Source organism: Phoca vitulina, unplaced genomic scaffold (assembly GCF_004348235.1).
Source record: "Phoca vitulina isolate PV1807 unplaced genomic scaffold, GSC_HSeal_1.0 scaffold7, whole genome shotgun sequence".
NCBI lineage: Eukaryota > Metazoa > Chordata > Mammalia > Carnivora > Phocidae > Phoca > Phoca vitulina.
In genome coordinates, this window is record NW_022589710.1 from 45,298,552 (window position 1) to 45,319,249 (window position 20,698).

At 47.1% G+C, this 20,698-nt stretch overlaps 1 protein-coding gene across 1 annotated transcript; it reads left to right on the plus strand.

Moving 5' to 3' along the window:
- Positions 1-329: 329 nt before the first annotated feature.
- Positions 330-20,124, plus strand: DLST (dihydrolipoamide S-succinyltransferase). The gene is made up of 15 exons (XM_032405588.1): positions 330-430; positions 991-1,024; positions 3,658-3,706; positions 6,627-6,682; positions 6,820-6,894; positions 7,120-7,175; positions 7,687-7,798; positions 10,308-10,463; positions 10,929-11,005; positions 11,605-11,702; positions 14,789-14,919; positions 16,276-16,349; positions 16,647-16,730; positions 17,138-17,305; positions 18,483-20,124. The coding sequence occupies exons 1-15, from the start codon at positions 368-370 to the stop codon at positions 18,615-18,617; spliced, it is 1,368 nt and encodes a 455-aa protein (XP_032261479.1). The 5' UTR covers positions 330-367; the 3' UTR covers positions 18,618-20,124.
- Positions 20,125-20,698: the final 574 nt, after the last annotated feature.

The window sequence follows — 20,698 nt, forward strand, 5'->3', positions numbered from 1 at the left end:
CGCGCGGTGTCCCGGGGTCCCAGAAAGAGACGGGCGCCAAGCTCAGGGCCAGCTCTGCGGAGAGATGGGGGGGGGACCCCTGGGGCGGCCTGGTCTCTGGACGGTCGTAGGCACCCCCGGCAGTCCCGGCGCAGGCCGGCAGGCAGTGCAGCAGGCTCCGAGAGCGCTCCGCCGCCGAGGACTCCCGGGCGCAGACCGGTGTGCTGAGGTGGGGGCCGCTTCGCGCTGCTTGTCGGTCCCCCCCCCCGCCAGTGGTTCGCTCCGAACACCCCTCCCCGCGCGGCGAGTGCCGCGGCCCGCCCCGCTTCCGGTTGTTGCCGGGCCCTATATCCGGTGTCCGCCCGCCCTCGGCTCCGCCGCCGCCGCGATGCTGTCCCGGTCCCGCTGCGTGTCCCGGGCGTTCAGCCGCTCGCTCTCTGCCTTCCAGAAGGTACGGTCCGGTCGGGCCGGGGCACCGGCGGATGAGAAACCTGCCGGCGGGCAGAGTGGCAGCCTGGGGAGCAGGAGCGCGGCGCGCCGGTCAAGCCGGGCACCAAGGGCACCGGGACGCGGAGGCCGCGGGCTGGGCGGCCCGGGGCCGCCGTTGCTCTCGGGGTCGTCTTGCAGAGCCCAGCAGCCCCCCGCCTTCCCGAGGCAGCCGGCGCCCCGTCCCCTGCTGGGCCCCACCCTCCGCGCCCGGGCGGAGGAGCCGCCCAGAGCCGCGCCCGTCCAGGCACGAGACTCCGAGTTTGGGAGGAGGCGCCGCCGAGTACCCCGACGGGATCGGGGCCCGCCCCCACTCCCGTTAGTGGGTGTCAGCCCCGATGGGAAGTTGAGGTAGTTTGGCAGGCCCAGGGTGCTGACTGGGACTGAGAGCCTTGGCTGTTGCATGTGCCTTTTGGAGTCACGAGATTCACCTGTCACTAGCGCCTGGACAGCTTTGAGTCTCTACTTAAAAAGCTGTTTCTTCCCTCCTTTCATGGGTGACGTCGATGTCTTCTTTCTCAACAGGGGAACTGCCCTCTAGGGAGACGTTCCCTGCCTGGTAAGTTGTGCCCTTGCCGTTACCTAACGTGCTCTCCTCCTGGGCAAAGCAGTATTTGAGGAAACCGGGGTGCCTATGTTTCTCCACATGATGTGGAGCGAAACAAAGTGCTATTTAATAACAGCTATCATTTATTCATTTGGCACATAGTTACCGAGTTTCTACTGCCTGTCAGGCAGGCACTGTGCTAGGCGCTCACTAGGGATACAGCAGTTAACAGTTCTTATCTCCTGGAGCTTATGGTCTAGCGGGAAGGACAAAGTGTAAATTGCTAAGCAAATGAGGGATCATGAATTTTGGTTAAGTGCTGAGAAGGAAAATGAAGGTGGACAGAAGGGCCTTCTTTAGTAGGGGACATTAAAGCTGCAACCCAGAGGATGTGACAGAGGCGAGTTCAGTGAAGAGCAGGAAAAGGAAAGGGAATAGCATGTACAGAGTCCCTGAAGAAGGGAAGAACTTGACAGTGTTTTGAAACTGGAAAAGAGGTGATTCAGCCAGAGAATTTTGGTTAAAGGAAGGAATGGCATGAGATAGAAGATGGTGTAGGGACTATTGGAAGGAATTTAGGTCTTATCCCAATTTTTTGTATGCCTGGCATAAATATTTGTTGGATGAGTAGATCCTAGTAGGAGTTTTCTGTGGGCCAAATATGGTTCTGAGTGCTTTCTGTGCATTTCGCAGTTAATCATCAAGAAACAGTAAGAGGTATTCTCATTGTTTTACAAATGCATGACCCAAGGCTAGGAAAGGGAAAGTGCCTTGTCCAAGGTCATTCAGCCACCTATTGGTCAAGCCTGCTCTACCTGACTCCTCAACCTAAGTTCTTAACCCACCATGTTGTCATTTACTCATGTGCTCAACAGAGCATTTGAGTTCTTCCTACGTGCCAGGTGCTATGCTAGGTGACAGGGATACAGATGGTCTCTACCCTCCAGAATCATATGGGCTAGCTGGAGAGACAGCAAATAGACATTTATGCACACATAAGGCCGCAATTACATTGTGATGATTATGAGCGAGAAGTGCAGGCCATAATGAAAGGGTGGGATGTAACCCGTCTTGGGAAGGTGGAGAGAGTGGTGAGAATGTCAGTAAAGGCTTCCCTGAAAAAGTGATATTTAAGCCAAGTCTTTAAGAATACATAGCAGTTGGCCAAGAGAACAATATTCCAGGCAAAGGGCATTGCTAGTGCAAAGGTTGTCCGGCAGGAAGGGACTTGACCAGTCATAGAAATGGAAAGGAAGCCTGGCTGGCTGGAAAGATAGGGCTGGACAGTACAGGAATGTGTAAAGTTTTTGGACTTTATTCTAATAGTCATGAGAACATAGGCACCTAACAGAGTGTAAGCTTGGAGCGGACTGTCAATAATAATATTCTTTTAAACTAGGAATTCTAAAAGTAAACATTTTCTCCATTTATAGACCGGCAGGACAATGGAAAGAACCTTGTACTTGGGGTGTGCGTTGTGGTTCAGGGCTTCACCTTGGGCTAGTCCCCTAAACCTCCAGAAGCCCTACTTAGGTAAAAACTGGGAATAATAGCAGATGGTCGTTCTACTTTAGGGAGTTGTGAGACATGAAAATCAAAATGAGGTCATTATGTGAAAGCTTTTTATAAACCCTAAAGCACTGTACAAATGAGACTTGCTGTAAGATGAACTCTAAATTGGACTCAGGGTTCCAAACTCAGTATGGGCTGCTGGCTGTTCTAGCTCAAAGATACGCTGTACTTGGGATTTGTACTGCAGAGGCATGGACTGCTGGACATGGAAGTGATTTACTTGACTCTGAAACTCTGGAGATTTGGGGGAGGAAGAGACACAAGGGAGAGCTCTTTCTCCTCTGGTGTTTCCTGAACCCATGGTTTATTTAGAAGAGTTGTTAATAGATCTGAAAAAAAAGACCTCTGGAAGAATATGTTCAGGTGAGGCGGCAGCCCTTGTTAGTTGTAATTAGTTGTCATTTGGGGAAATGCAGTTATCTGTGATAAGGACGTTTGGTGGGGCAGAAAGGGACTCCCACCTTGCTGAGTTTGACCAGAGGGGACGACCTCAGAGAGCTCATGGGAAGGCAATAAACTGATAGGAGGGACAATGATTTGCTCAGTACCGGGGCAAACTGGAGACCCTGGGCTTAAAGTAGCCCAGTCTTTGCTACTAGGGTTTATGCAGTAAGACTTCCAGCTCAATGCATTTTAAGTAACCAGGGAAACAGAAACCCAGACCAAACATGCCCACTGCTTCTCAGATTAAGCTTTGTGTAGTCACAGGATAAGCCATGATGGGTCTTTCTCAAGCTTCAAATATATTTGAACACTTGGGGGAGTAGGGAGGTTTTATTATGAAAACATATAGGGATAATGACAGTTATGAATTTTAAGGTAAATATGATAAAACTACTTCAGGCTTTGCCCTTAGAATTCTCCCCTTTTTTCAAACACATACCCACTCTCAACCCCACATACCTGTTGCTCTTTGCCATTGAGAAGCAGGACTCTGTGTGATAAGGATTATATTGTTGCCTACATTTGATCTTGCTCCGTGTCAGAGTTAGGGGGTGAACAGATTTCTTTCCCATTCCCAGCAGGTATCCTGTATAAGAGTTGTTGGTTAAGAGTTGTTTTGTTTCTTGCAGGGGTCTCCTTATGTCAGGGACCAGGTTACCCTGACAGCAGGAAGATTGTGTAAGTATCACTGGGGAGCACAGATGCGTGGCCACGGGGTATTTAAGACACCAGTTCTAAATTTGACCACCTGCTTTCTTCACTGGCTTCCAGGCCTAGATAATCAAGGTGCTTATGTTGAGTCTCTAGACCTAACCTTGATGTTGATTTATGACATGTGATGTACGTTGAGCGTCAGCCCCATGTCAGGTGCTGGCGCTGAGTGTGCTTGTCCTCAGGTGTTTAGATTGTAATGAAAGTGAAGTTGGAACCCTCTCTTTATGGGAATAGATCTAGTAGGTTACTCTTGAGTATTCTGGTTGGATACAAGTGCAGCCGAGGGGCCAGAGGTTCACATTTCCTGTGGAGATTTAGAGCATCCTCTTGGTAGCATAGTTACTCAGTTTAGAAACAGTAAAAGCAAAAGACAGTGAGTTGAGTCCTGGGACTTTGACTACTTCAGAGGGAGTGCTATTATTGCATAATAGAGTTTGGAGAAAGGCCACCCGTGTGTGTTTCAGATTAACTTCTGCTTATGAGTGTTGCTTAATGCTACTTTGCATTCCAAGTATTTTCAGGTAGGTGGTAAGAGGATGCTTTCTAGGTATCTGTTAAACAGCTATAAAGCTGTGTTCTGCACAGGGAGAATCCTTAAAATGAAGGGTCACCAGATTAGTTCTTTCACTGTGCATCACAATGGGATTTTCTTTTCAATTGAGAAAATGATGCACTTAGTACTAGAAGTATGAATTTCTGAGTTAGTTTTTAGAGGGCAGTTAGCATTCATTAGTCTTGAACTGTGTGTATTTTTTGATCTAGCAATTCCATTTCTAAAAATCTATACTGAAGAACTCCTGGTATACCCAGATTTCTCTCAAAATGGCCAAACAACAGGGATTGCTTAAGCTATGTCATATTGACATGTTCACACTATGATAAGTGGGGAAACACAGGTTATAAAATGATTCTATTTTTTACTGTACAGTATAATCATGGTTTTTTTGCTGTTTCCAAATACTCTCAAGTGAACATCTAATACTTTTGTAACTTAAAAATTATTTAGAGCAATTCAAAATGTGCTACTCATCTGCAACTTTAATGAAAATTGGAACAACCACAAATTCCAATGCAATAAATACAACAAATAAGTATTTAAAAGTAAATTTCTTTTTTTAAGATTTTATCAGAGAGCACCAGTAGGGGGAGGGGCCGAGGGGGAGGGACAAGCAGGCTCCCCGCTGAGCAGGACCCTGAGATCATGACCTGAGTCAAAGTCAAGACGCTTAACCTACTGAGCCACCCAGGTGCCCCAGTAAATTATTTGTTAAAAAAAAAAAGAAAAAACCCACAACATTAAACTTTGTGGGGTGAGAAAATAAGTACCCACCTTATTTTAAAAAAACTTTCATTATAAAACATTTTGGTTTTTCATGATTCAAAAGTAAAAAGAGACTTTACCCTTGTCCTGCATGCCCCCAAGTTCCTCTTCCTAGGGACAGCCAGTGCTCCAGGTTCTTGAGCGTCCTCACAGAGCAGTCTCTGCAATTGCAAATTACCCACGAGTTCTTGTCCATGACCACTTAACATATGGTTATAAACTTTATGCAGATCACTTTGTGTTCTGTGCTTTTTAAAAAATAACGTACAGGGGCGCCTGGGTGGCTCGGTTAAGCAACTGCCTTTGGCTCGGGTCATGATTCTGGAGTCCCGGGATCAAGTACCACATCGGTCTCCCTGCTCAGCGGGGAGCCTGCTTCTCCCTCTGACCCTCTCCCCTCTCATGCTGTCTGTCTCCCATTCTCTCTCTCAGATAGATAGATAGATAGATAGATAGATAGATAGATAGATAGATCTGTCTCCCATTCTCTCTCTCAGATAGATAGATAGATAGATAAATTAAAATCTAAAAAAAATAAAAAATGTACATTTTCCCCTTGATTTTTAAATAGATCTTACAGTTATTTTGACATTACAAGAGTAAAAATACCAAATGGCAACTTAAATCTGTTTTACTTCTGTATTATAAAGATGCTTGTTATAGAATATTCAGAATCCTGAAGTGTAGAAAGTGAAAGTCCCCATCGGTCCAGATCACTCTCCCAAAATGTGTATGGATGTAACATAACCATAGGTACTGTATGTATCTACATCTCCCACTGTCCAGAGTTAACCACTCTTACTGGTTTTGTGCATACAAAGTGGTATCATTCTCTAGTTTACATTATTTGAAGTTAGTGTCATACCAGAAAATACCTTGGTCTTTTGACGTTCCTCTTGAATGAGTCCAGAATGGACCAGTGTGCGGCCTCCTAGCAAGAGAACCAGCTAGGGGATACAGGAGGTTTGTTTTGTTTTGTTTTGTTTTTGTTGATTCTGCCCCCTGCCAACCACCCCCCCATAACATCTTTTTTTAATTCCAAGCTAATTGTCTCCTCTTGCTGCCTTATCTGATCTCAGTCTGTAATCCTGCAGACAGAAACTTCATTGTTTGTGACACAATGGCAGGTACTGCGAGGGCACCCAGTTTATTGTCCTTGAATTTCGTCCAGAAAAAAACCTAATTGGGAAGCTAATTCCTTTTGGTGGGTGTGCAAAGGACCGAGATGCTTATCTTTTTCTTCGCTGAACCAAATGAAAGTCTCTATTTTGTGGGAGCTGGCATTTCACTGAGCACAGGGTTCTGGACTCACCCAAGGAGTTTACTATGTAGGGTACCCATGTCATCCAGGCTCTGCTGTAGACCTGCTGAGTCAGAATCTCTGGGGATGGGGCCTGGACATGAATGTTTTGAAAAAGTTCCCCCAGGGGGACACTCATGGGCACCCCTGGCTGAGAATCACTGATTTAAAGGGAAAGTGGTCCATGGTCCCTTGTCTAGACTACAATGCGCGTGGTTCACCTGCTAAAGAAGTTTACTTTTCTTATGTTTTTTTTTCTGTAGTATTAACAACAGTAGTGTCTTCAATGTTCGCTTCTTCAGAACTACAGCTATGTGCAGTAAGTACCTTCCTTCGGTTCCCTGCCTTCTTGGGAATGGCATTTTAATGGGAAGAGCAACAACTGACAGAGTTTAATTAAAAAGGAAAAATAATGGCCTACATGTGATTTTCTTTTTTGCTTTTTTTCTTTCCTAGAGGATGATGTGATTACAGTCAAAACCCCAGCGTTTGCAGAATCTGTCACAGAGGGAGATGTCAGGTGGGAGAAAGGTAAGATTTCAGGCCCTACTTACTTAAGTTTAAATACTTTATAAAGTTGTCATCACTGACCTCCCCCTCTCCCTGCCCCAATAATCAGGTTTCTACCTTCTCTTTACCTGAAATGTAATTTTTCCTGGCCCTGTAGGAAAGGGTCTTATAACACACCTATCAGAAGGGATTTTGTGGCTACTGGGGTCCCCCCCCTTAACAGATAACCTTTGACTGTCTTTTCAGCCGTTGGAGACACTGTTGCAGAAGATGAAGTGGTTTGTGAGATCGAAACTGACAAGGTAGGCTTGTCCTGTATCAGTATAATTTTTCATGTAAAAAAACCTAATTAAAAAAAAAGGGACTGAACGGTTTAAAGATAATTTTTAACTTGCTCTAACCTCAGTTGTAAAAGTGTTGGAATAGCTCATTAAAAAGAAAAAGGTTTAAAATTTTAATTTTGGATTGTTCTCGGTTATATGTATTATGACCTTTAGTAAAAGCTTTAGTTTTGTAGCACGTGTGTGTTTGTGTGTGCATGTGCACGAACTGTTTCTGTTTCCATTTGTTTTTTGTGTATCCCTTGGAAACACATTAACTGAACATGGCTTTAATGTTTCTGAGAAAGGACAAAGGGTGAATCTTCACAATAGCATTGACTCTTCATTACTCTGAGAGTGTGGCCTTGGTGTTTCTATAAGCAGAGTCTAGTATATCTGCTGCTACTGTTGTGACTCATGTTTGAGATTCTAGACAATTTTCTAATGCCGAGTAAAAATTCGGACTCTTTCTCCATCTGTCCTTGTTTTCCAGACATCTGTGCAGGTTCCATCACCAGCAAATGGCGTGATTGAAGCTCTTTTGGTACCTGATGGGGGAAAAGTAGAAGGAGGCACTCCTCTTTTCACACTCAGGAAAACTGGCGGTAAAGAAGTTCTCCTGGTTGTCAAGATCTCCAGTGTTCCCCCTTGGAATTGGGGCTGAGCATAACGTACTAATTCCTTGATACCGCAAAGACTGTTTGGCATTCCAGCTGCTGTTAGTTGAGGGACTAAGACAGGTGATATTTATGCAGTGGGTACTTTAAATGCCAAGTTCTAAAAGAAAATGGTATTTAAAGAAACATAAAACCTCATAATAACTGTTCTTTCCACGTATATTTCTTATGCTGGACTTTTTTTTTTTTTATGTTCTATTAATCACCATACATTACATCATTAATTTTTGCTGTAGTGTTCCATGATTCATTGTTTGCATATAACACCCAGTGCTCCATTCAACACGTGCCCTCTTTAATACCCATCACCAGGCTAACCCATCCCCCCACAACCCTCCCCCAGTTTGTTTCTCAGAGTCCATAGTCTCTCATGGTTCGTGCTGGACCTTTTCTTAAAGATATAATAGAATGAAGAAGATTTTAAAGATAGTGATTTTTTTTTTTTTCTTCCTGTCCTCAGCCCTGGCGTCAGAATCAGATGGGGGCTTTAAAAATAACAAATGCAGGGCACCCTAGGGGCTCCATTGGTTACGTGACCAACTCTTGATTTCCGCTCAGGTCATGATTCCAGGGTCCTGAGATGGAGCCCTGCCCTGGGCATGGAGCCTGTTTTAAGATTCTCTCTCTTCATGAAAAAAAAAAAAAAAAAAGACTCTCTCTTCCCATCACCCCCCCACACACGCATCTCTCTCTCAAAAAAACGTGTGTGTGTGTATCTATATAAACAAACACAAATGCGTAGACCCCATGGCCCAGGGATTCTGATATATTAAATCTGGGGTTATCAGATCCGGGTTATCTATTATAGTTTTTTTTTTTTTTTTTTTTAAATGCTCTCCAAGTGATTCTGATACACAGCTAGGGCTGAGAGCCACTATTCTTTTTTAAGATCTTATTTATTCATTTGAGAGAGAGAGTACAAGCAGGGGAAAGGGCAGAGGGAAAGGGAGAAGCAGATTTCCTGCTGAGCAGGGAGCCCAACATGGGGCTTGATCGCAGGACCTGGAGATCATGACTTGAGTCAAAGGCAAATGCTCAACTGACTGAGCCACCCAAGTGTCCCAAGAGCCACTATTCTAAAGTGAGGAGAAGTAATATTTCATGGTGTCTATTCTGGAGAATTCAGTGTTGTTTTTTCACGTCTGTGCTCATAGCATTTCTAAGGAAGGTTGCTCTTTCTCTTGGGAAGAAGTGAGAAGGAAATGAATTTGTATGGCACCTTACAGTCAATACGAGAGATTAGAAAAGAAAATTTTTTCTGATTCTTAGTTAAATGCTGTAATTACTAAAGTCTGTTTCTTTTTCCTTATCCAAATAGTTAAGGAGAGAGATAGTAGATTGCATCCTTTAGATTGATCAGGGTACGACCAGAAGCCCAGAATGGAAGTAGTGTGCAGTAGAAGGCTAGGGAATAAGATCAGTTCTTTTTTTTTTTTTATTTTTTATTGTTATGTTAATCACCATACATTACATCATTAGTTTTTGATGTAGTGTTCCATGATTCATTGTTTGTGCGTAACACCCAGTGCTCCATGCAGACGTGCCCTCTTTAATACCCATCACCAGGCTAACCCATCCTCCCACCCGGGAATACGATCAATTCTTTCACCTTCTGATCATTCCTTAAAAAGAATGTTCTTCTAATTTAAATATGAAATGTGAAACCAGGTATGTAGAGATGGATAAAATCAAAGTATCTAAAGTTGTGGTTTATGAGCATTATGCTAGATGAAATGCTTCGAGCTCTTTAAGTCTGAGTGAGCCTTTGATTACTTAAACTTTTATTTTTTTATAGTTAAAAGAGTATTAGGGGCTCCTGGGTGGCTCAGTTGGTTAAGCGTCTGCCTTCAGTTCGGGCCATGATCCCGGGGTCCTGGGATCAAGCCCCGCCTTGGGCTCACTGCTCAGAGGGAGGCCTGCTTCTCCCTCTCCACTCGCCCTGCTTGTGTTCCCTCTCTCGCTGTCAAATAAATAAAATCTTTAAAAAAAAAAAAAAAATGTATCCTTCCACACATGATTTTAAAATAGAAGACAAGACTGTCCATACTCCCATGACTAGAAATGTGTTACTTTCATATATGTGTATCAACATCTTCAATTGCCTGGGTTTCTTCTGCTTGGAAGTTTACATTGCCACGGGCTTAGTGGGTTCTTTGAAAGTACTTGCTAAATTTGATCATGAGTTGGTATTTGTGAAATCAGGAAGGCAGCTGAATGAGGTCAGTTATGTAACGTAGGATGTCTGGGAGCCCCGGGGAATGGAAGGACAGCGCCTTCCATCCTTGTGTGCGTTTCGTAGTGCCTTGTGTATAGTCAGTTAGCATTTGGCAGGTGATTGGAGATAGAGCTTTTGCTGCTAAACCTTGTTTAGTATCTGTGATTCGGTTGCTTTGCATTCCAGACGGTGCCAGTGACCTCTGCTTGTCGTGTTTTCCAGCTGCCCCTGCGAAGGCCAAGCCAGCCGAAGCTCCTGCTGCTGCAGCCCCGAAAGCAGAGCCTCCAGCCCCGGCAGTTCCTCCTCCCGCCGCAGCATCCATACCCACTCAGATGCCTCCAGTGCCCTCGCCCTCACAGCCTCTTGTTAGCAAGCCAGGTACGCCTCCCCGTCCTGCGTGTGTCTGTGTGGGAGAAGAACATCCCCTCCAATGCCATGTTCCCTCGCGGGGCAGAATCTTAGACCAGTCAGGGCTCCGAACAGGCTCCAGTGGCTGCTTTGTAGAAGGAACTCTAGACTTTGTATCAGAAGACCTGGGTTGGAGCCCAGCTTTCTGTTGACAGCTCTGTGACTTTGGGCTAGCTCCTTAACGTCTCTGAGCAGATCTTCATTTGTGAAGTGGGAATGGTACTAGTCCACCTCAGAGTATCCGAAGGATTAAGTGACAGGACAGTCTGACAGCACTGGCACTTAGTAATTGTTTCTCTGGTTGGTTGGGTTTTGTTTTTTGGAGGGGGGGGCAGAAAGGTGGTTTTATGAAAGCACGGGGGTGGGACCCATGGGCCGAAAGAGCTGCTGTCTCTCTGATTCTCTGACGCAGCTGTACCTTCTGTTCACTGTCAGTGTCTGCAGTGAAACCCGCTCCTGCCCCGCCCGTAGCTGAGCCAGGAGCCGGCAAGGGTCTGCGTTCAGAACATCGGGTAAGCCTCTGGGGAGCACTTCCAGGAGGAGGCTGAGGGGATAGGGTTGAGACGAGGGGGTGTGGGCCTTGTGGTGCCTGCCTTTGAATTGCTGGCAGTTCATGGCAGCCGAGTTTAGGAGGCAGCTGGTCATAGCCTCCTCCTTGTCATAGGAGAGGATAGAACCTGAAGTCTTTGGAACACCTGTCCAGTGGCTTTTCCCACGGTGCTGTGCGGCCAGCGGACTGCCCTGGCTGAGTGCGAGGTCTGCAGGGGGTGGGAGCTTAGTAGTGTGCCGCTCCCCCCACAGTACCGCACACTGTGGAGAAGAGGTTTTACTGAGCCCTGTTCCTGTCCTTCTGGGGCACTTCACTGAGGGCTCCGTGGTCGCAGTCACTGGCAGGGGCAGCTGTAAAACCTCAGGGAGGTATATGGTCAAGAGTGTGGGTTCCTCTGCCTGAGAAGACCTCCTGAAAATACTAGAGAGCCTGGAGCTCTTGTTTCACTTAGGTATCCTAGTCCGTGACACCTCAGTCCTTGCAAGCTGAGTGCCCCCTTGGACTGAGTGGGGAGGGCTTGATCCGGAGAGCCCAGACTGTTAATCCTTGTCCTACTTTCAGGAGAAAATGAACAGGATGCGGCAGCGCATCGCCCAGCGTCTGAAGGAGGCCCAGAACACGTGTGCGATGCTCACTACTTTCAATGAGATCGACATGAGGTGAGATCTCTGGGCCTCTCACTCCCCGCGCCCTTTTTTTTGGAGAACACTTGAACTTGCCCCAGCCCCTACGTAGTGCTGATTCCAAAACTAACAGCAAGAAGAGGTACTTCTTTGCACTGCTTGTTGACTAAAACAGAGTGACCCATGGGGTTCATTCTCTAATTGCCTGCCTCTGTGATTTAAAAAACTTTTAGCCTTTTATACCTGAATTTTGTGATGTCTGATAAATGAGGCTGGTAATGGTGTTAAATTCCGATGACTAGTGTCGAGTTGCCAAGTAGAGCTAGGGCAACTGGGCCTACCCTTGGGATGGAGAACCATTTGACTGCACACTCAGAGCCAAAGCCCAGTACCCTGCTGCTTTCTCACGGCGACTGCTCCTGATCTGTGTTCCGAAGTGGCTCAGATTTGGGTGGTGGGAAAGCACCGGCTTGTCCTAGCTTTCACCTTTCCCAGCTGTGATAATGAAATAGAAAGCAAGTTGTGTTTTTCAGTAAAAACCTCAGGATGTATAACCAAAGGGACAAATTTAGTGTACCAATTTCTAGGGTGAGCTGGCTGTTGATTGGGTGGCTCAGTTGAATTTCGACTCAGGTCAGGATCTCAGGGATCGGCCTGTGTTGGGCTCAGCGGGGAGTCAGCTTGGGATTCTCTCTCTCCCTCTCCGCCTCCCCTAACCCCCTGTGTACCTCTCTCTAAAATAAATAAATCTTTTAAAAATCACAAAGTAAAATCTAGAAAAAGAAGTATCAGTGGGTAAAAGTATGAAGTAGAATGAGATCTTTTGAGACGGAGAGCAGAAGTGGGGAGGGGAAGTCCCCCCCGTGCTTCCCGGAGAAAAGAGATCTTTAATAGGCCTGAGACTGACTAGCATTTTGACACAGGTGGCGTTGTGGGGAGGGTCATTCCAGGCGATGTAAGTAATACGGCGCCGACACGGGAAAGTACAGGGTACTTTTGAGAACTATCTGCTGTGAGGAATATGTGGGAAGGAATGGGAAGAAAGTTGGATCCATACTTTTGGAATGTTTTGAATGCCAGGGATAAGAGTTTATATCTAATTCGGGAGGTAAATCATGAAGTCTTCAGGTCATCCCTTTGCTTCTTTTTCTTCTGAGTGTTTAGTCTGCTAACCTACTTTTCATTAGGGAAATTTGTTTTCTTTAGGAAGGGATCTGAAAAGCTTAGAGAAGGGAGTGGTTTATGGATAGTGTGCTGTGGCGTTGTTCACAGAGGTAGGGCTCTGTGGCCTGTTTCACTAGATGTCATCCATGCTGTTGTGAAACTTCCTAAAAAGACTGGATGTCATTCAAGCCAAAGATTTCTCTCCTTCCTATCTGTAGGACATAGGGAAGGACCTTGACTAATGAATCACAAAGGCCGCAGCTTATGTTTCAGTGCATTAGGGCCAAATTGTACACAAATTGAATTGGACTTTGAAATTCTACCTAATTCCTTAAGACAAAACATGTAAATATTTGTGGCCTTGGAAGATGCAGTTGGCCCAACAGCTTTGATTGGAAGGTAAGTGCAGTAGCTGGATCTCATTTCAGCAGCTAATCGAGGTGTCACTTAATGATGGCCTGGGGTCTCACTGCAGTCGGTAATGTGGTTTAGATCGAGTGCCCTTGGGTCTTGTGCTGATCAGCTACCCATAAGGGGCCTTTCTTAGACCTTCTCCTCTGCCCTGCTGTCCCAGGCCCTGCCTCCAAGGGCAGAGCTCTGAAATAGAAACTACTTAATGACCAGACAATAGCATTTGGGCAGGTTTGAAAGCAGAGATGTTTATCACATCTCTTTCCCTCTTCTGCAGTTCTTGTGTCTTGGGAACCAGTAATGTCTTTAGGGTGGTAATCCTAGCACTAAATAAGGTTAGACTCAGGAAAACAAACATTTAAACCTAATCAGCCCCCTGCCCCCCCCCCCCCCCCCCGGAAAACTTCCTTTTTCAAAGGCAAATGGTCTGAAGGGGGAGTTAAAGTTATACCATCTTCTCTTTCATGCTAATGTCAAATTAGGCCATTATGGGGAGAAAGGGAAAACTGGAGCATTTGGGCCTGAGATAAAGTTATATTCAATTTCCATCACAGAACTGTATTCCGATAAATACTGAGGTTTCTGTAGCAAAATGATGGGAAAGCCATTTCCCACTAACTGCAGTGTATATGTGGTACATCTGTGGAAAACCAATCCTGAATGAACAAAGGCTGTTTATGTCGCAAAGGCTTCCCAGAAGGCCCAGCTGCTTGTACTCGAAAAGCTTAGGGCCACACATGTCCACTTTCTAAATACCAAGGAAACCACATCCAGTAAACTGATAGAAAGGGCAAGGGCTGTGTCTTTATTATCTTGACGCCCAGCCTTGGCCCTTACATGTGGTGGGGATTTAGCACCTGTTTGAAGGAGCAAGTATATGGAATTGCTAACTCTGCGGAGATAGGAGGGAGTTTATTGACTTTCCCATGAGCCTAAAAGAACACTGGTCTATACCTGACCATATATAGTCATGGGTGCTTTTGCTCACATGGAGCCCAAACACCTGTGGAGTTTTTTCAGGTTTTGTTTTCATTAAGTAGAAGATAGGAAGAATGTCAAAAGGAAGTTCTAATCAAGTTTGGTGGATTTTTTTGGACATAATTCTAACAAGAAATTTTAAAAAATATTGTTTATCTTGTAGACTTTGTTTATGCTTAAAATAATGATTCTTCAGAGTAGAGAGCTCATGAATTTCGGGTAGCTAGAAATCACTTTCTCATCCAGGCAAGGATGTTAGTATGCTGTGTGAGCTCTTGTTCATATTACCTGTCACTGAATTCTGTGACTTCTGGAATAGGAAGGAGCCCTATGAGGGGCTCAGCCGTACCATCAAGACTGATTGGACCCCATTTCTTTGATTCCAGGTTTTGTAAAGAAGCGAGGTTATTGTATTGACCTCCGCTGGACTATTTCAAAACTTGAACTTGGGTAGATGGTCCAGAGGAGGGGAAAAATGCTTACCCAATTGTGTACATGGAGTTAGAAACTGGTATGAAAGGCAAAATAAGGGCTTTGTGGTCACTTTGTTTTATAATGTGTTTTTATAGTAACATCCAAGAGATGAGGGCTCGGCACAAAGATGCTTTTCTGAAGAAACATAACCTCAAACTAGGTTTCATGTCGGCATTCGTGACGGCCTCAGCCTTTGCCTTGCAGGAGCAGCCTGTGGTCAATGCAGGTGAGTTTGTGGTGGCCGGACTCGAAGAGGTCCTGGGAGGTATGTGTGCTCCCACACACAGAAAGACCAAGGCTTTATTTCATACCTGTGAAAACATGAGTGTCTTTCTCCAGGTATTTCTTGAATCACCTTCCTGAAGTGGTGTCATGGCTGTTTTCTCCCCACTAGCTGGACAGAGTGGTTTCTCTTCCCATTTCATAGCTTGGCAGCTGCTCTGCCAACAAGCACTTCTGAGCCAGCCCAGCTCTCGGGGCTTCTCATGTCCCGGTGGAAGCTCGTGTTCTGTCTAGCACTTGCCTTTCCAGGGGCCCCGGGATCTTGCAGCCTGACTTCCCCACTTGGCATAGGCTCCAGGGTGACCTTTGATTTCTGGTCGATGGACCTCAGTGGGAGGCCGTGGGCTTGGCCCCTCTTTCATGGACTTGGTGCTCGTTTTCCTTACTTTTTGCTCACCTACGTCATTGAAATGTTGACCTAACAAGCAGTTCTCTTTCCTATTGAGACACTTCTCTGTTCCCTGGAAGGTTGGGGGGGGGGGTGGACAGTGACACTTTTGCAATTCTGAGCAATGCCAGGGTCCCTAAAGATCTAGAAATAGATAGTCCCTTGCATTGAGTGATGTGCTCTAGGTAGGTAGAGGGCTGTCTTTGCTTTGTCCAGATGTGTATGTACCTCTTGTTCCTTCCATTCTTCTCATGCTTCCTCATTGGCTCTCCATCCCTTTCTTCTGCCTGCCTGTATATGTAGGCATTTCTCAGAGTTCTTTTGGCCTCTTTATCACTTCCCACATGCTTTGCCTCGGTGGCTTATCTAACAACACAACATAGACTTTCTGTGGAAAAGAGTGCTGAGCCTGTATTTTCTCATGAGCACCAGACCTAGACTTTCAGCTGCCGGTTTGCTGGCTTACACTACCCTGCTGCCTCTGGAGTCTCCGAGAACGAGGCCTCCCTCACCTCCTGGGGAGAGTAGGCAGCGGAATGGGCAGCACTACCACCCCTCCCTTTGCATCTGCCTTTTTGGGAGCACTTTTTAAACCTAGCCATTCTCTGTTAAGGGAGGGTTTGGGCAGAGCTAGTTAAAGGGAGCTCCGTGCATACCTATCCTGTGTGAGCCGGTGTACTGAGTCTTCCTTTGAAAAACGGATGCTCCCATGCTCGGCCTCAGTCAGGGCACTTGGGAAGTGTTAGGATTGGTTGGGAGTAAGAGGAGTCCGCCACATGCAGTACAATGGTTTTCCTGCTGACTGGTCAGCCCACTGTACCAGGCATGGTGGATTTTCACTCTGTTAACGCAAGTGTTTCTGCATTAGCCTAGGCTTGGAGAGTTGTGTGTAACATGTGTTTTCTCTCACAGTGATTGATGACACAACCAAAGAGGTGGTGTATAGGGATTATATTGACATCAGTGTCGCCGTGGCCACCCCACGGGTATGTTGGGGAAAGCGGTGGGGAGCTCTGGTCTTAGACTCTCACTTTGTATAAAAAAGCAGACCCCTGGGGAGAGAGCATTTCTATAATCCTGTCTTAGAAGGGAGTTAGTAAAAGAGTAACCTGCTTTTGACCCCACCACATTCTTTTAACGTCAAGCCTAAATATTTTAGACTCTGTTAATCACATTGAGTCATTAAGATGCTCAATGGGGAGCAGAGACCATCCGCTTGAATCAAGGGAGTTACAAAGGGTACTATTAATCTGCAACTGAAAACAGCTTTTCACTTTCATCAGGGTCTGGTGGTTCCTGTTATCAGGAATGTGGAAGCTATGAATTACGCAGATATAGAGCGAACCATCAGCGAACTGGGAGAAAAGGTAAAGTGGAAAGCAGCATGTGTGTTGGTTGCTGGGCAGGTCAGGGAGGAGGGGCCGGGGAAGGCCGGGCTCACCAGTGGGCAGTGATCAGGGAACTGGTGCCTTGCTCTGCTGGGTAAGGCGTGCGGAGCCCGAGACTGGCAGTCACCCCCAGGAGCCGAACTCTAGCTATCTGGCAGCGCTCATTGTGCTCTTGTCACGGAAGACCTCGTCAGAGGAGGCCTGCTGGGGAAAGCAAAGGTCCTCAAGGCATCGTGCCTGTCCTCTGGTGGAGGCCTGGCCACAGGCGTCTTCTGCTGAACAATAGCTAGAAGTTGGACAGTTGATCTCAGGAGCCTTCTGGACTCCCTGTAGGTGAAGAAAGCTGGGTTGTCCTTATATTGCAGTGATTAAATCTCCATTCTTAGGCCCGAAAGAATGAACTTGCCATTGAAGATATGGATGGTGGTACTTTCACCATTAGCAACGGAGGTGTTTTCGGCTCACTCTTTGGAACGCCCATCATCAACCCCCCTCAGTCGGCCATTCTGGGCATGCACGGCATCTTTGATAGGCCAGTGGCTGTGGGGGGCAAGGTAGGAACCATCACCGCAAATGTCCTAGCGGCTAGATGAAGAGGAGGGGGAAAGCTAGCTATTAATTATGACAGATGCACTGGAATTTCAGGCATAAGTTCCATCTCTTAGTTTCTAATTAATAGCTAAGGCACTGATCTTCAAATTGTGGTGTGTGGTTTGGCATCATTTGGGAACTTCCTAGAAATGCAGACTCTTAGACCCCTTTCCAGACCTGATGAAGCAGAAGCTGCAGGTGATTCTGATACAACTTAAAGTGTGAGGACCATGGAGTTGAGGTGGCTTCCTCCTTCATCAGGAGAGGTCATCAAGCTCCATTCTCTAGGTGCCATCGAGAGTGGGGACACAGTTGGAAACATGGTCCTTGCCCCGGGGAAACAGGACAGCAATGAAGATCTATGAGCTCCCAGGTTGTATGAAGGTTTAGCGGTTCCCTGGGAGTTCAGGGAATAAAGTTAAAGGGTCTTGAGCTGGCCCTAGAAGATATGTTGGTAGGAAAATATTTTCTGGGACTCCTGTGTTTAGAATGTTTTTGGGTCACTAGGTCTTGTGAATCCAAAAATCCTAGGTCTTCTCTCTTGAAAATGCTCACACACCTAACTTTGCATTCCACTTGAGAGAATTTGAGGATCTCTGGTTACTTTTTAAAATTCTAACCCTAAAGAAGAAACTTCAGGCTGCCGGGATTGAAGGGAAAAGTTTTCCTTTAGACAACAGATGAATGAAAGGGCAGAGAATGTGTTCTGTTTTTTTTTAAAGATTTATTTGAGAGCGCATATACGCAAGTGTGTGCCCAAGCTGGGGCGGGGAGGGGGGGTGTCCACTGAGAGCTGAGCCTGATGCTATGGAGCTTGATCCCAGGACCCTGAGATCATGACCTGAGACAAAATCAAGAGTTGGAAGCTTAACCAACTCAGCACCCAGGTGCCCAAGAATGTTTTTTTTAAAAGGCGCTTTTGGAAGAGACTCTTTATTTTCTTGGTTGAGCTTTCTTGAGTGGGAGAACTTTGCACTAAGGGTAAGCCTTGGTCTTTGAAAATAGAAGGCTCTAGAAGCAACATCAATAGGAAAAGCTCTGGAACTGGAAACTTTTCTATGGGCTATGCTTTCTCATCTCCCCACTTCCAGTGGGGCTTCCTCTGCCGCAGACAGACCTGTCAACCTCTCCTCTCTGTAGGTGGAGGTGCGGCCCATGATGTACGTGGCACTGACCTATGATCATCGGCTGATCGACGGCAGAGAGGCGGTAACTTTTCTCCGCAAAATCAAGGCAGCGGTAGAGGATCCCAGAGTTCTCCTACTGGACCTTTAGGAGGAAGCCACATACCCTACACACCAACCATGCAGGAACTGACCACCAATCTTCTCCCTGTCCCCTCATGGGTTCCAGGCTAGCCTGGTGCCAGGCACATGTTGTTGGCCTCCAGCAAGGAAACCAGGGCACTACGTAACCAGCAGCCACAGTTCTTTTCTTGGTATTCTGCCAGGCTCTCCCCTCTCTGCACCCTTCTCTTACACTCGAACATCATCTTGAGGCTTGAGGGAGAGCGAGCCTTAGTGGATGCTCATTAATATTCCTGCCTTTCTCCCATTCGTCTTTTGCAGAGATGATTTTGCTTCTCTCCTGGGCCAGTATTCAATAGGGAAACCACTGGGGACCATGTGATCAAGTTTGTATGTTTTGAAAGTCTATTCTCCAGGGCCTCCTTAGGAGGGTGTGGTGTCTCCCAGGCTCACAGCAGCCTCTGGCCCGGCTGTGCACATTCTCACTTGATTGCACCTGTATGGAGTATTGACTGCAGGCCAAGAGGTGCTGCTTGCCGCGTAAATAACAGTTCATTCTGCGCTGCCATGGACTTCAGGATGCCTCTTCTACCTCGTCCAGGAAGCACAGGCCAGGGGGTCTGGGGGGGAGGGGGGAGGTAGTTGGGGGGGGCAGAGTCCCCTCCGAGGTGGTATGTTGTAGACAAGACAGGAGCAGAGCCCACCCTCTCAGTCACGGCTCCACTTTGGCACAGTAACACAGCCGTGGTTGTGCCGACCTTTCTGGGCTGCTTGGAACCATTCTAGCACATCGCTGTCGTTTAGAGCAAATTCTAGCACATCATGGCAGCGGGACAGGGCATGGTCACAAGGGCTGGAGGCTGGTGAGCTTGGGGTGAGGGGGCTTCCTGTGGACTGGCTCAGATTGATTTGAGCTTTTTACATGCCATTGGCGTAAGCACTCGGACTGAAGGGGCAGCTCTGTTTCTCTGTGCATCGTGGCCCTTGGGGGAGCGGGGTGTCAGGGAGGATGGACCCTGGTGGAAACCAGCCCCAAGATGCTACTATACAGTGGGGATAATGGGCAATGTCGCCTGAGGTGCCAGATGGGTCTGGGCACAATCATTGGAATTGCTTGGAGCAAGTTTAAATACACACATCTTGTCATGAAAGCTGCTGGGCTTCATTGCTTTGTATGCAACTGCATCCAGGCCTGAGGCTGCTGACACTGGACACCAGGAGCCGCTGACTTAGTGCCGTGCCCATTCGGATCTGGAGCGGAGAAGCAAGGCCTGGAGGGTGGGGTGGGGGAAGGGTTGGGAGCCGATACTGAGTGCCTGCAGCATCTACTCTGTCTTCACTATTCAGAACTTGTACCTGAAATATTTAAAGAAACTGATTTTAAATGCAAATTAAAGGGCAAATGTTCTCAAAAGGTTCCTGCTTCTGTGTTCCTTTTAGTTCCCACGGTGCACAGCCCCAGCACTGTGACTGTCCCAAGCCTTGGAAGCCACACCTGTCCCGGGAGTTAGCCTGTGAGACGCCAGATTTCTGAAGTTACCACTGTACTGGTTAGACAGCAGGTGGAACCCTAGCCGTCCGCATGCCAGGAACGTGCCTGGCTTCCTTCCGGGGAGCCCCTCCAGCCTGACAGGCCACGCTCTTGAGGAGACTTCGCGGTGGCTCCAAAAAGGTGGGACCCAAACGCCACCAGACGAGCGTTTCTGTGGGGGCTTGGAGCATTTCTGGGGTGGATTGAGGAGGTGGGCGCAACTTAGACAATTTTGCATTTTGGACTTGATTGCCACATGTATACGAGGGTGCCCGAGGTCAGTGAGCACTGATGAGGGTAGATCACCGCCTGGGAGCAGGGGTCGGGGAGGGAGGCAGGCAGGATTGGGAGCTAGCCTGGACTGTGGGTGACAGGCATATGGCTTCTGAGCTTAAACACCACCCCCACCTGCTGGGCCTGCGGGGATGCCATGTGTGGGTGAAGGTCTGTCACAGGAACGAAGTGGCTCCAGAGGGCAGAGCTTAGAGCTAATTGTGGGGGGGGGGATGGGTTCAAGGAAAGGCAGAACTTCAACCTGCCCTGGGCTTGGTGCTAGAAGCTCTCTCTAGGAAACCTCC